Source organism: Antechinus flavipes, chromosome 3, assembly GCF_016432865.1.
Source record: "Antechinus flavipes isolate AdamAnt ecotype Samford, QLD, Australia chromosome 3, AdamAnt_v2, whole genome shotgun sequence".
Classification (NCBI taxonomy): domain Eukaryota; kingdom Metazoa; phylum Chordata; class Mammalia; order Dasyuromorphia; family Dasyuridae; genus Antechinus; species Antechinus flavipes.
Window position 1 is genome coordinate 82,708,419 of NC_067400.1, and position 16,287 is coordinate 82,724,705.

Below are 16,287 nucleotides of genomic sequence, written 5' to 3' on the forward strand. Positions count from 1 at the left end.
TCTGCAACCAAACTAAAATAAATAATTTGTAAACAATTACAAGATAAGCAAAATCAATTTAGATCAGGAAAGTATGACTTACCTTGTTTCACAAGATTTATGTCCCCTTTAGATTTTTCCCAAAGTCCATAGCAGGTGCTACCCTTTGAACATAAAACAGTGCCATTTTCATGGGATATACGACTCTCGCCAATCCCTGGATCTTGCTGATATGGATCTTTAAATGCACATAACCGTTCTTGATTCTGGGAAGCTTAAAAAAAGAAAAAGAAATAATGGAATCAATGAAAAAATAAAATTCATAGGTTTTTTTCTCAACCAAAAACATATCGAGCTGTATGTATTTCACTTTTCTATTCCCAACACTAAAAGACAATTGTAATAACTACTATTCCTTAATTTTGTAATCTTATATTGTCCAACAAGAAAATAACTTTCAAGACAATTTGAGAAAAGCAATCATTTATGACAAAGAATAATGTATCTTTAACATAATAAAGCTGTTACCAGGAAAATAGTAGACACTAAGCTTATTATTTACTTTAGGTGAGATTGTAGTGTCAATTTGCACATATGCATGTACCAAACTAGAAAGAAAATATTTTCCCAATGTTTGAGGAAAACCAATGCTGAGATCTTACCAATTTTCAAAGAAGTATGACTATTAGTAAATGTATTACTTCTCCCCAAAAAGATAACTTACACATCCTCTGGTATTTATGACACGTGTCACATAAATTGGATAATGAGTAAATTACAATCCTTAGATAAATCTAGATGAATAAATAAGTGGAAAATTCCATAGTACTTCATCTTTGTATAATAGAATTTTATATATCATGATTTAATAGAATTAATAAAATCAATGCATATCTTTTTATTTATTTTATTAAATAACAAAGAATAGTACAATACCAAGAAAAGATCATCAATAGCTTGAACCAACATAATTTAAATGTACCAGTATCATTTTCTCACATACAATTTTGCTTTACTGAATCTGATACAATTACTATTGTATAATTAATGTCTTAGGTGCCTATGTGCTCAGCACTATGCTTGGCTTTATAGAAGACATGAAGGAAAACAAAAGACACAAGATTCCCTAGGAGAAGGTCCAATTAGCTGGAAAAAAAGCTTTCCTAGACTTATATGAAGTGAGCAGAACCAGAAGAACAGTGTATATAATAAGAGCAAGATTATAAGATGATCAACTATGATAGACTGAGCTTTTCTCAGCAATACATTGATCTAAGACAATTCCAATAGACTTGGGATGGAAAATGTCATATGCATCCAAAGAGAGAACTATGGAAACTGAATGTGGATCAAAGCACACTATTTTTATTTTTTTGGTTTGTTTTTTCTTTCTCATGGTTTTCCCCTTTTGTTCTGATTTTTCTTTCACAAAATGACTAATATAGGAATATGTTTGAAAAGTGTACAAATATATCCTATAGCACATCATTTGCTATCTTGGGGAGAGGAAAGTAAGAGAGGGAAGGAGAAAAAATTTTTGGAACTCAAAATCTTACAAAAATGAATGTTGCAAACTACCTTTACATATAATTGAAAAAATAAAATACTATTGAATTAAGAAAGGCGGGGAGGGGGGGGGGAGGGAAGAAAGGAGAGAGGAAAGAAGAAAGCTTTCCTCTTGGAAAGAGAATATACTCCTTGGACAATACCATAAGAGCAAATGTTTATAAAGTATGTTAAGGTTTGCAATGAATTTCGCATACATTAACTTACTTGATCCTCACAACACCAATGTGAGCTTAGTACTACTATTATTGTACACATGAGGAAACAAACTGAGAAGTTAAGTGACTAGTCCAGAGTCAGAAGGCTAGTTTGTATTTGAATCAGGATTCAAACTCTAGTCTTCCTAATTCTAAGTCCAACATTCTAGCCATGATAGTTTTTTTGCATTACATTTTATTTTTTTAAGGAGCAAAAGTCCTTTTCTTTCTCTTTTCCATTCTATCAATGGAGAAAATAAGAAAAATAAACTACTCTTAAAACATGTTTAATCAAGCAAAATATAAAACCATATGCATATATATAAATAGATAATCTGAGTCTTTTAATTCTCTATCAAGGCCATCTCTAGTAGTCCTGATCTATATCTGACCAGATGGCTCTGGAGGGGAAAGTGAGGCAAGTGGTCTTGAACAGCCCTCCCTCTTTTAAATTCAATTTGCTTGCCTTTCATGGTATCACTTGTCATGGTCCTCTTCGAAAAACAAGGACAAACCACAACAGTTCTCTATCAGGAAGTGAGCAGCATATTTCTGTTTAGTCATTACATTGATTAAAGTTCCTAAGTTCTAAGTTGTAAATTGGGGGGGCGAGGGGGGAAGGGGGAAGGTTTGGAAAGGTTAAACTATTTCTTTCCAAGAATTCTAAGCATTTTTAAAAATTTTTATTTTCTCCAGTTAGATATAAAAACAACCTTTTTTTTTTTTTTTGGTTATACATGTACATTCTTTTTTTCTTTCTTTTTAAAAAATATATCACCTTGTGAAAAATGTTAGAAGAAGAAAATCAGAACAAAAGGGAAAAGCTATGAGAGGGGGGAAAAAAAACAAAAGAAAAAAGTGAACATAGCATGTGTTGATTTACATTCAATAAACAGTTCTCTTTCTGGATACAGATAGTACTTTCCATCCAAAGTTTATTGGGATTGCTTTGAACATTGAGAAAATGTCATAAGTTTTTACAACATTGTTGTCACTGTACAAATTATTCTTTATTATGGGCCAGAATTTGAAACAAGGTGCTAAGTAAGTGGAACTAAAGAGACAGTGGTTAAATCTAGTTTAGCATTGATTTAATCCTACAACAAATAATGGTTTACTAGTGATATAATGATTGGTGTATATTCAGTATGGAAGATATAAGGACGAGCTGTCAGGGCCAGAAAGGACAAGCGCATTAAAAGCGCTCTGAGGCTGAGACAGATTCATTCCATCTTCCACCTTTGTGCTGACTGGAGGCTGAAGCACAAAACTTTGGATTTGGAGACATTTGGAGGAAGCTAGAAGCAGAAACTGGCAGAGGCAAAGGAGTAGTGACAGGAGCTCTCGGAACCAAGGAGAGAGATAGGCCTCTATTAAATCTAACCAGGCCCCAAGAAGGAGACAAGACTTTGAAGTAGACAATAAAGGATTTGGTCTTTAATCCGTGCCTGCACTTGTGATTACTGAACTGAAAGGACCGCTGCCTCCAGAAGCCCCCCAAGAAACCTGCTCCCAGAGAACATTACATTTTAGAGGTAAACATTACAATTCTTCTAGTTTTGCTCATTTCATTCTGCATTAGTTCATACAAATGCTCCCAGTTTATTTTGAAATCATCCCTTTCAACATTTCTTATGGCATAATTATATCCAGTAACAATATAAAATTTTTTTAAAAATCAGCTTTTTTTTCCAATTAATGCAAATTCCCTCAATTTCCAATTCTTTATCTCTGCAAAAGGAGGTATGAATATTTTTGTATATTCTTAGAGTTTATTTTATGTGGGACTAATGCTTTCTTCATTCTACCCTCCTCCTAATTCCCCATTTTTCCTTTTCCTCTTTCTATCCTATTTCCCTATTGAGTAAAATATCTCTTTACTCAACTCTACATGCATGTATTTGTATGTGAATGTTTATTCTTTGCAGTTCAAAAGCGAGAGTAATGCTCAAATGTCAACCACTTTTATCTCTTCCTCCTTATTTATATATTCTACTTGTATATACCAATTATATGAGATAATTTCTCCTACAGTTCCTTTTTCCCTTAATGTACTCCCCCCCTTCCTTCCTTTTCATTCTTCTTTTAAAATTATCATAACAGAACAGAACCACTCTCAAGTCTTCAATTTAATTATAGATACCCTTTATGATCCCTGAGGAAGGTAGGATATGTGCATCAGCTCCTATATAAGAATTTAATCAGTTTATCCTTGTTTAGTATCTCATGATTGTTTGTATTTATCTTTTTATGACTTCTGCATTTGTCCTTCACAGTTTCTATGAAGCTTTTTTCTTTTTATCAAGAATGCTCAACAATTTGGAACTATGCCCAAAGGGCTATCAAATTGTGCATACTCTTTGATCCAGCAGTGTTTCTACTTGGCCTATATCCCAAAGGGATCTTAAAGGAGGGAAATGGACCCACATATGTTTGTGGCAGCTCTTTTTGTAGTGGTAAGGAATTGGAAACTGAATGGATGCCCATCAGCTCAAGAATGGCTGAATAAGTTACAGTATATGAATGTTGTGGAATGTTATTGTTCTGTAAGAAACGACCACCAGGATGATTTCAGAGAGGCCTGGACTTACATGAGCTAATACTAAGGGAAGTAGGTAAAACCAGGAGATCATTGTACACAGCAATAGCAAGATTATGTGATAATTAACTGTGATGAACTTGGCTCTTTTCAACAATAAGGTGATTCAGCCAATTCCAATAATCTTGTGATGGAGAGCCATCAAGACCCAGAGAGAAGACTGTTGGGATCGAGTGTGGAATACAACATAGAAGTTTTACTTTTTTTTGTTGTTGGTTGCTTGTCTGTTTTTTCTTTCCCATTTTTTCTTTTTGATCTGATTTTTCTTATGTAGCATGATAAATATGGAAATTTGTATTGAAGAACTGCACATGTTTAACTTATGTGGATTACTTGTTCTCTAAGGGAAGGAGTTGAGGGGAAAGGAGAAAAATTTAGAACACAAGGTTTTACAACAGTAAATGATGAAAACTATCTTTGCATGTATTTTGAAAATAAAAAGCTATTACTAAAAAAAAAAAGAATGCTCAAAAGTTCTTTATTTCAATAAAAATACATTCTTCTGACCCCTTCTGGTAGGACTATACTTGATTTTTCTAGGTAAGTTATCTTGAGTGAAGTCTACAAACTTTGCCTTTCTGTAAAATCTGGAAGATAAATATTACAGAGCATTTTTTTTTCCATGCTCTTATTCCTTTATAATACAGGCTGCTAAAGCATTCTGATAGTGTCTTCTTAGTATTCTTTCTGGCTGCTTCTAACATTTTATTTTTGATTCAAATGTTCAGGATTTTGGCTATTAAGTTGCTCTGAATTTTCATTTGGGGGCTTCTTTCAGAAGGTGGCCAATAGATTTTTTTTTTCTATTTCCATTTTGCTCTCTTGTTCTGAAAGACCTGAACAGTCTTTTTTTTTTTTTTTAAGGTATTGTTTTCTTCATTAATTTTTTTGTGCTTTTTTATCAAGCTGTTCATTGTCTTTCCTAGATCTGAGACCTCTTTCTGCCTTGCTGCCACTGCTGTTTCTTGAGTTGGCACATTTTATGAGCGACCCAGATCAGATCGAATCCCAGTATCCATACATACATCTTTCTCTCTATCTCTCTATGCTTACCAAAGCAGTAAACACGATTTTTTGACTTTTTATCTCTCGGATTTCTTGACCAGATTCAGACCTGGTGTTTTCTAGATCTTTTTGTAGGAGTTTTGGGGGAAGAGAGGTAGAGATTGCTATACTTCTGCCTGTTACTCCACTGCTATGGCCCCACTTCCCTAGAATTCTCACTATAAATTAATGAATGGGCATTTGTTTATCCAAAAGTTTCATGTGAGACTCGGGTGGGGAGGGAGGGAGGGAGGAAGGGAGATGTCCTAGAACTGTAATTTTCTAAGTATACGTTAACTCTCGAAATGTGATATAGTAGAATGTTTGCTCTTTTTAGAGTAAGAAGTCTTAGGTTTGAATCCCACAAGTACCACTTACTATTGTTGACTAATACATTTAAGTCTTAATTTCCTTATGTGAAAACAAGATTGAACTATGTACATCCCCTTAATGCTCCATTTCCAAATTTATGATTCCAAGTTACAGATGTTCACTTTACCGTAGGAAGATATTTGAGAAATTTCCTAAATTGCCCAGATCATACAACTAGCATAAAACCTCCTTAATGTTTTTCACATGTGATATTTACTTCCACAAATCTATATATTGACTATCCCAGTGCATTCAATGACTTTCTTACTCACTGATGAGACTCATTCCTCCAAGATTCAGGATAAGGATTACCTTCCATAGGATATCTTTCCAGATCACTCCACAACCATAACAAACTAACATCTTTTGTGTATATATGCATTTATGTGCATACATATATCATACATATAGGTACATGTAATTGTCCTCTGTCTAGATAGTAAGCTCAAACTCTTTTGTATACTCAGCACCCAAGTCAGTGTCTGGTACATAGTAAGCATTTAATAAATTTGACTGACAGGATTAAATGTGAATCACAATAAAGTTTTTTCATCTTTTTTTGTTGCTGTTTGCTTGCTTTTTTTTTCTCATTTTTTTCTTTTTTGATCTGATTTTTCTTGTGTAGCATGAGACATATAGATATATATATGAATTGTACATGTTTAATATATGGAATTACTTGCTGTCTGGGAGAAGGGGTGGTGGAGGAAGGAAGAAAGAAAAAATCTGGAACACAAAGTTTAGTGAGGATGAACACTGAAAACTACCTTTCATTTTTAAAATATAAATTATCACTTCAAAACAAAAAAATAAATTTGACTGATCATTAGGGGGCAGGAGTTGACTAGTACAGTGGTTTGAATTATCTGGCTACATTTTAAGAACAGAAAGTTGTATTGTAAAGTAAGTATCCTATTTTGGTAAAGGGGAGGTTTCTGACTAAGCATTCCTCATACCAGTGCAATTATAGATTCATTCCAAAACAACAACAATAAAACAAAAAACATAAAACTTCTTGCTTAGAATGTTCAAAGAACATTCAGAAAACATATTCTGAGCCTTAGTTTCTTCACATATTTATCTGGAAATGGACAATCCAACGGGATTAGACATAATTTCACCATGTATTCGGAATCCCCTTGCTATTTATTTCACAGGATTTCCTAAAAACTTATGCAATGCATAAGCATGAATTAAACATTTTAAACATCGCTATTACATAAATCTGTAAAATTCTTTACAAAGAAAATAAGAGGGGGGGCAAGGAAAATTGAATACCAGACTGAAAAAAAAAAGACAAAAATGTCAGACCCCTTAATGTGAAAAGAAAATTTTATAAGTTCTCTCTTTTTTTTCTTCAAAAATATAATTGGCAGAAACATTAGGATTGGCTTATGTATTCACAATATACTTTGTGAATAATTTTACTGTGTAAAATGATATAATTACTTATAAATAAAAGTAATTTAACTACATTGACTCAAAGAACTAAAGACCACTTATAATACATTAGGGAAGAAAGGATTAAATTAAGCATTTTTTAAATTCTTACTACATGCCAGGTACCTGAGCTAAATATTATCTTTATTTATTCATTAAATGTAAATTTATTTTAAACTGGAACAATAATTCACTGCTGGTGGAGTTGTGAATTGGTCCAACCATTCAGGAGAGCAATTTGGAAATTATGCTCAAAGAGTTATCAAACTATGCATACTCTTTGATCCAGCAATATACCACCACTAGGTCTATAACCCAAAAAGATTTTTAAAAGGGGTGGGGCAGGAACCTACTTGTACAAAAATAGTCACAGCAGATCTTTTTGTAGTGGCTAAGAATTGGAAATGAGAGGATACCCAACAACTGGGAAATGACTGAACAAGTGATGATATATGACTATGATGGAGTATCATCGTGCTATAATAAATGACAAACAGGATAGTTTCAAAAAAACTTGGATAGATTTACATGAACTGATGCAATGTAAAGTGAACAGAATGAGAACATTGTATATATCAAAAAGCAATAATAATATGTACCTTGAAAAACTGTGAATGACTTAGTTATTCTCAGCAATATAATGATCCAAGACAATCCCAAAGAAATACACTATCTACCTCCAGAGAAAGAAGAGATATTATCTCTGAATCAGCATACTATTTTTTACCTTCTTTTAAAAAAATTCAAGTCTTCTTGTATAAAATTAATAATATGGAAATGTTTTATATGATTATACATCTATATCAGATTGCTTATCCCTTCAAGGAGGGGAAAGAAAAGGAAGAAGGAAAAGAAGGACAGAATCTGGAACTCAAAAGTTATTTTTTAATATTTTAAAATTATTTTAATGTGTAATTAAGGAAAAAATAAAATATCATTTAAAAAATTATCTTATTTTATCCTCATAACCATCTCATGAGTTAGTCGCTATTAAGATCACCATTTTACAGATGAGGAAACTGAATGATTTGCCAGAGTCATTCAGCTAGTGTCTGAGAATGGATTTGAACTCATGTCTTATTGTCTTTATAGACTCTTCATCCACATAAGACACCTTTCTTCTTTTTCTTTTATCTCTACATTCTCTCACCTACTCATTGACTTTATTGGCTCTCATAGGTTTTAGTCATCATCTTCTGAGCTCCAGTTATACATCTTTACCCGTCTATTAGATATTTTAAACAAATGCCTCATAAACATCCAAAATAATATATCAAAACAAAACTCATTATTTTATCCCAAATCTTACCTTTCTTCCAAACTTCTCTATTTCTATTCAGGGAAATCACCATGCTTTCAGTTACCTACATTTACAACCTTGATGTGAACCTTTATTCTTTATTTTGCCTTACTCCCCACATCTAATGAGTTGTTTTATTCTATCATTTTCCCCCTTCAGAAACTTTCTTGAACATGTCTCCTTCTCTACTCACACAGCTACTACCCTCAGTCAAACCTCATCAACTGTCAACTGGACTATTATAATAACCTTCTAATTGATTTCCCTTTCTCATCTACACTCCTTCCTTTCAATCCAATCTCCACACCAGTAGGAGAATGATTTCCCTAAAAGGTAGGTCTGATATTGTAACTCCTTACTCAATAAAGTCCAATGGCTTCCTCATGCCTTTAGAATCAAATATAAGTACCATTTCCTTGTTGGGTTTTGTTTATTTTTGTTTTTTGCTGAGGCATTTGGGGTTAAGTGACTTGCCCAGGGTCACACAGCTAGGAATGAATTTGAACCAGAGCTGGTGCTCTGTCCCCTGCGCTACCTAGCTTGTCCCATTTCCTTGGTTTTTAAAATTTCTCACAACCTGGCCCTAACCCACTTTTCCAACTTCATATCTTAACTCACTTCCTGCCCTCTTTCTTCAAGTTATTTCTCACACAAGACACTCATTTCTGATTTTGTAAAGAAATGAGAGATGGAGGCATCCCAGACCTGCCATAAACTTTCACTCCACCTCTGACACTTAAAATTCTTAATTTCTTCATAACAGCTTCTCCAAGATATGTGGCATAGAAAGGAAGGAAAGAAATAGAATAAAAGGGCATAAAAGGATGGTAGGATTTAATAAAGGATTTTTAAGGATGGGGAAGACTTGAACTTGTTTGTAAGCAGCAGAAAAGGAACCAGTACATAGGGATTTGAAAATTAGAGAAAGGTAAATAAAGTTGAGGAAACAATTGCTGAAGATGGGAGGGAAAAGGTTTGAGGGCTTATATAGAAGGGTTGGGCTTGGCAAATAGAAGGGCCACCTTATTATCTGAATTTGTAGAAAAGGAAAGAGTGGAGATGATAGCAAGCTTTTCTGAGATGAAGGAAAGGGGAGAAGAGAATCTCAAGATGAACAGCCCTATTTTCTCAGTATGATATTCAAATTGAGGCCCTCAGAGAAGAGGCTAAGGGGAAGGGAGAACAGGGAAGTTTGAGGAAGTAAAAGAAAATTTAGAAAGTGGGTAGAGAATTAAGGATTGCCTTGAAGGGAATCCAGTTAAAGAGATAACAATTTGTAGTGGATCTAGTCACAGCAGAGTTTAGTGACTTCCTCAGTTCAGCAGCATTAAGTGGGATGGAAGGAGGCAGTTGCCAGGAGTGAGCTAGGGGTTAGCATGCATGAACAGTAACAAGACAAGAAAGCAATGGATTTGAAACTAGACAACAATATGATTTAACTGGTTAACTATGGGATCAAAAAATGAGGACAGGAGGAAAGTGTAGTCAGATCAGGAGTAATGCTCTGAGAAAGTACTAAAGAGTAGGAGAGATCAAAGGTCAGGAAGAGAACAAAGAATATATAGGTTTAGGAGGAATAAGGAATTAGGAAGGGATGGAATGATATTAAGCTATGATCAGAGGAATTTTGGAATTTGTTTGTACAGAAGTGCAAGACTTGTGGGTGATGACAAGATCCAGAAGAGGAAAAAGGGAAAAGAGAAAAAAAGAAACATTGATATGTTTTCCAAGTATATTGTGATATGTAATTAAACAAATCATTTGGAAACAAAGCTGGTCTGGGCAGGAAGGAAGTTAAAACAAGTTTTAATCTAACCATTTGTGTTTTAGAAAAGACAGGAGATTTTCAGCTTCTAATGCCATTTTCTTAAACAAGGGGCAGGTATGTATTTGTTAGTTCTGCTATAACAGTTACTTTCTAAAATAGCATAACAGGAATTTTATGAGATTTCTTCCTCCAGAAACAATGAGAAATTCTGGAAAGCAATTTGGAATTATGCCCAAAGGACTATCAATCTGTGCATACCCTTTGATCCAGTAGTGTTTCTACTGCTTCTGTATCCCAAAGAAATCATAAGAGAGGGAAAAGGACCTACATGTATAAAAATGTTTATGGCAGCCATTTTTATAGTGGCAAGGAACTGGGAACTGAGTAGATGCCCATCAGTTGGGGAATGGCTGAATAAATCGTGATATATGAATATAATGGAATATTACTGTTCTATAAGAAATGATCAGCAAAATAATTTCAGATAGACTTGCAGAGAGACTTTCATAAACTGATCTTAAATGAAATGAATAGAACCAAAAGAACACTGTACACAGCAACAATAAGATTATGTGATGATCAAAAGTGATGGACATGGCTCTTTTCAACAATGACATGATTCAGGACAATTCTAATAAACTTGTGATGGAGTCATCTGCAACCAGAGAGAGGATTATGGGGACTGAATGTAAATCACAACATAGTATTTTCACCTTTTTGTTGTTGATGTTTGCTTGCTTGTCTTTTTCTTTTATTCCTTTTTGATATGATTTTTTTATGCAGCATGCTAATTGTGGAAATATGTATAGAAGAATTGTATACATTTAATCTATATTAGATTGCTTGCTATTTAGGGGAGGGGAAAGGTGAGGGGGGAGAAAAATTTGGAACACAAGGTTTTATCATGCTGAAAACTACCTTTGCATGTGTTTTGAAAAATAAAAAACTATCATACTAATAAATAAAATGCAAAACCAAAACTAAACAAAGAAATAAAGAGACTGCAGAAAACTTGCACCAATTCACAATAACTCACAACCCTTCAGTTATATCTCTTCACAAGCAAACTTCAGACCTTTGTCAAGGTAAAGTGTTATCTTTATTGAACATCTTCTGGTAAGGAAGGAGCTGTGAGGAGGAGACTGGCCTGAAACATACTGCTTCTCCATCACCATGGCAACAAGTTGTGGATTTCCCACCTCAAGATGTGTCTTGGGGTACAGAGCAGGCTGAGGCCCTAGATGCAGCCATAATTATTGCAATATTTATGATTTTCTTAGCCATTTATCATGTATAAAATTGTAGACATTTTTATTAGGTTCCCATCTTTTTAAAAAAGATCCTACTGATGCCCAGCAATTGAAGAATGGCTGAATAAGTCATGGTATATGAATGTTATGGAATATTATTGTTCTATAAGAAATGATCAGCAGGATGGCTCCAGAGAGGCCTGGAGAGACTTGCATGAACTGATGCTGAGTGAAGTGAACAGAATCAGGAGATCAATGTACATAGTAACAACAAGATTATATGATGATCAATTCTAATGGACATGGCTCTTTTCAACAATGAGGTGATTCAGGCCAGTTCCAATCATCTTGTGATGAAGAGAGCCATCTGCACCCAGAGAGAGGACAGTGGGAGCTGAGTGTGGTTCACATAGTATCTTTCCCTTTTTTGTTGTCATTTGCTTGCATTTTGTTTTCTTTTTCATTTTTTTCCCTTTTTGATCTGATTTTTCTTGTGCAGCATAATTGTGGAAATATATATAAAAGAACCGCACATGTTTAACATATTGGATTGCTTGCCATCTGGGGGAGAAGGTGAGGGAAGGGAAGGAGAAAAAAATTTGGAACACAAGGTTTTGCAAAGGTGAATGTTTGAAAACTATCTATTCACATATTTCTAAAATAAAAAAAGCTTTAAAAATATACCACTGACCAAAAAACTTTGGAACATTGTACCCTTAACACCACTGTCCCAATAAGCTCTGTGATTTCAATGGCTTTTTTGAAATACACATGTCACATTATAACAAAACTGACAATAGTTCTTTTTCAGTGACAGAAAAGTAAAGGTAAAGTAAAGGTAAGATACTTTGGGGCAGTGTCCAGAGTCCCTAAGAAATTTTTAATTACCATGTATGATAACTTGAGGATCCTTCTGTAATTATTAAGGATACCCCACATTAGATAATGAATGTCTAGGAAAGAAAGCCAACAAAAGACTAATAAACCATCCAGATAAACTTTTCCACTGATATTGAGTTTTGCCTCCTAACAGTAGATAAAAGGTAACACATCATGTATTTTTGTAGATGGCACATAAATCACAGTGCATTTAAATTGGAGAAATTTGAATTATGAATTGCAGAGTAAAAGAATATGAAATTATATTATACTTTCAGGTATGCTTTTTTAAAGAAAACCTTCTTTGATGTTTACCCTGTAAACAATCATACTGAGTTCTTTTTAATGCTGATTTAAAATACGCTCTATTGCTGTCTTACATTTTCCTGAAAGTACTGTTTCTTCAATTTTCATTTTAAAATGATCTATCTTGATCACTCCACTCAAGTTATATTTTTAGAATTCAGTTAAGTTTTATTATCCTTGTTAATAGTACACATTTTCCTCAAAAATGAATTTAATGATCACAACCAATATTACCATCTACTAGGACTTTTAGGATGTTCTCCACCAACAGAATTATTTTCTTTTCTAGACTTTTTGCCTCCAATTCAGACTATTAGTCATATTAACATCTTATATTTCATCTTTATGGGGTGACATTTGGTTGGTTATATCAAGCTGAAGAACACTGGAGAGACTCCTGAAAATGTGTGAATGATTCAAAAGAATTCAGCCTCATTTACATTGGGAAAACCAAGTAGATAACAAATGCCTATTGTACAGATTACATCAAGCTACATCAGGCCTTCGAATATACAAGCTAGTACAAGTAGGCAATGAATTAGGTCAGATCAAAAAGGAGAAGACAATTTTGGAATGCCATCAGCAAATTATGAACTTTCTTTAACAATCTCAAACTAATTCCCAAAACAAAGGCCAATACTTTTTAATGCCAATCAATGTCACACGTCACAATGTATGTTATTGAATATTACAGTCCCTGAAGAATCTAAGGCGAGAATCCCTCAGAAAACAATAGAAACACAAAGGTGATGTAAATATGTTGTAACACAAAGGATAAAGAAGTATAAAGAATGTCCAAACTGTGAAAAGTTGGGCTACTCTGATCAATAAAGTGAACCATGACAATTCCAAAGGACTCATAATTTTAAAAAACACTATCTACCTCTGGATATGCAAATTCTGAGTGCAAATTAAAGTATACTTTTTTCACTTTATTTTTTAAAATTTTTTTCTTATTTGGGGTGATAAGGTTAATATGGAAATATATTTTGCATGATTTCACATGTATAACTGATATATTATTTACCTACTCACTGGGTGAGGAGAGGGGGAGGAAGGGAAAGAATCTGGAAATCAAAATTTAAAGACAAAAGAATGTTTAAAAAATAAACAATAGAAATCTGGATCTAGAAAAAATAAAGGTCTATCTCTGGGAGAGGGGGGGGAACTATAATCAATCAGAAAAGGAAGTCACTGGCAAAACATAAATATTAAAAAAAAAACAAAAAAATGAAATGATGGACTGGTCATGTGATGAGCAAAACATACAATACTGGACACCAGAATAAAGAGAAACAGCACCACTCCACACCTCAGATATTCTGTTGTTGTTATTCCATTGCTATCTTTGAAGGAAGCAACCCCAGTAGAGATGTAGCATTAGCACTAAAGACCCCAACCTCCTCAGCAGTCACAATGTCTAAATATCCAGAAAAGAAAGTTCTTACCTACAAAGTCCTTGGCACCATAAAATGATTTCATATCAGAAATGTATAAGATTTTATCAATGGATATGACACCAACAAAGATATGTTTGTATGTGATCTCTCTATTCCCTCTATATTCTAGTCAGAGTGATTCACTTGCCATTCAGAGCATGGGGTCTTACCTTCTACCCTGCCAATGAAACCTTGTACATGTTATCTCAACCTGTTAGAATATGAACTCCTTGAAAGCAGGGAATGGTCTTGGTTTTCTATATCTATTCCTAGTGCTTAGCACAGTTCACTGTATGCTTTTAAGCGCTTTATTAAGGTCTTTTCAATCACTCAGCCTATAATATCAGAAGAAATCAAAGGTAATCCCTACCTCAGTGAGGTACCTCTTGTGGGGAACTTATGAAAGATATAGACAAGAATTAACCAAACCAAACAAGTATTTGATTAAATGCCAATTATGTGCCCAAGACTGTGTTAAACCCCAGGGACTCATGTTCTCCTAAACTTCATCATGGTCACTGGAAAACCATTTTCCAGCTACATCACTTCAACTCTGAAATTCTCCCTTCTTTAATACTCTTTGTCTCAGATCATCTTTTAAAAAGGAATACACACAAGGCTATCATTTCTACCAGATGCCAAATTTCATCATTCTGTTACCCTACTTTTTCAGATCCTTTTACATGTTGTCTTCCTCCCATTAGATATGAGCTCCTGAAGGGCAGGATCTTTTTCTTTTCTTTCTTTCTTTCTTTTTTTTTTTTTTTTTTTTTTTGCCTTTTTTGTATCCCCAGCTTTAGTAGTCCCTGACACAAAAAAAGGTATTTAATAAATGTTTTTGTTTAAGACAAAATAGGAAACAGTTTCTGCTTGTTGCTTGTAATTTCCTTAAAACAAGGAAGATAACAAAGAACTCTAAATTGAACTACAATGGCCAAATGTTAGAGAATTTGAAAGTCTCTTTCAAGGGTCTCTTCAATATGACTGAATCAAAGAGGCCCATGAATTGTACTGTAAACTCCTAGAGGTCAAGAATTGTGTCTGACTAGTTTTACTATTATACTGAAGCATCTGCTGTTTCTGACAAGAAACATAAATAGTCTTCAACAGCTTTGCATCATTTAAATGCTAAAAAAAAAAAAATGCAGTTTAAGTTATGGTCTTTTTATAATTCCCTCTAAAATGAATATTGAGCAGTGACATGGCAAAATGAAACACTTTATTCCTGCTCCTCTTTCAATGTATATATTTAGCCAAATCACTGAGGATAAAGGGTCACATTTTTCTGCTTGCAAATGCTAAGAACAGTTCTTGCTAGTCATAAGAAGCAGCTTCATTTGCAGGAACAGATGCTTCGAGTCTAGAATACCCAGCTGTCTTTTATTCTCTGCATCATGACATTGGGACTACTAAGAAAGTAATGTGTGAAGCGATGGCACTAAATTAACATGCCTGAATTGGAGTTAACTATTAGCTTAATATGGAGAAAAATCAAAATCACCTCTAAGTATTAAATAATGTGGTTTATTTATTTTTAAAAGAGGAAAGATGAAAAAAATCACCTATTCATCATTTCTGGCTTTCTATAAAGGGGGGGGAGGAGAAAAAAGAATAAGCATTTATATTGTACCTATTAGCTGCTAAGAATTTTTTATAAATATTTCATTTTATTCCTACAACTACCTTGGCAGGAAGTTGTTATCCTCATTTTACAACTGAGGAAAGAGGCTCAGGAGGTAAGTGACTTGCTCAGGATTGTATTGGCGCGCGCGCCAGTGTGTGTGTGTGTGTGTGTGTGTGTGTGTGTGTGTGTGTGTCTGAAATTGAACTCTAGATTTTCTGGAGTACAGACCCAGCCTTATATCCACTGTGCCACTTCTATAATTAGTACAGGGCTTTCTCTATAATCAGTTTCATTAGAATTAAGAACATATGAGAATAATTGTTTTATTCTAGAATTGATGTAGCAAAGTCTCCTATAATTATTCATTATGCAAAATTAAATTATGTACCTGTCATGGAAAGCAGTGCTGTCTTACATATTCTTACGGTACTTAAAAATAAAAAGATAAACAATAAGAAATACTTTCTAGTGGTTTTAGTTACTTCACCTCCATTACAATGGACTTCATGATAAAATTATTACTC

General features: G+C 33.9%; 1 protein-coding gene across 1 annotated transcript in view; it reads right to left on the reverse strand.

The window, feature by feature from the left end:
- The window catches only part of BMPR2 (bone morphogenetic protein receptor type 2), a 202,134-nt gene that overhangs the window by 80,712 nt on the left and 105,135 nt on the right, over positions 1 to 16,287 (reverse strand). The window contains exon 2 of the mRNA XM_051983764.1: positions 83 to 253. Within this exon, the coding sequence (XP_051839724.1) occupies positions 83 to 253 (171 nt within the window). The remainder of the gene's footprint in view (positions 1 to 82; positions 254 to 16,287) is intronic.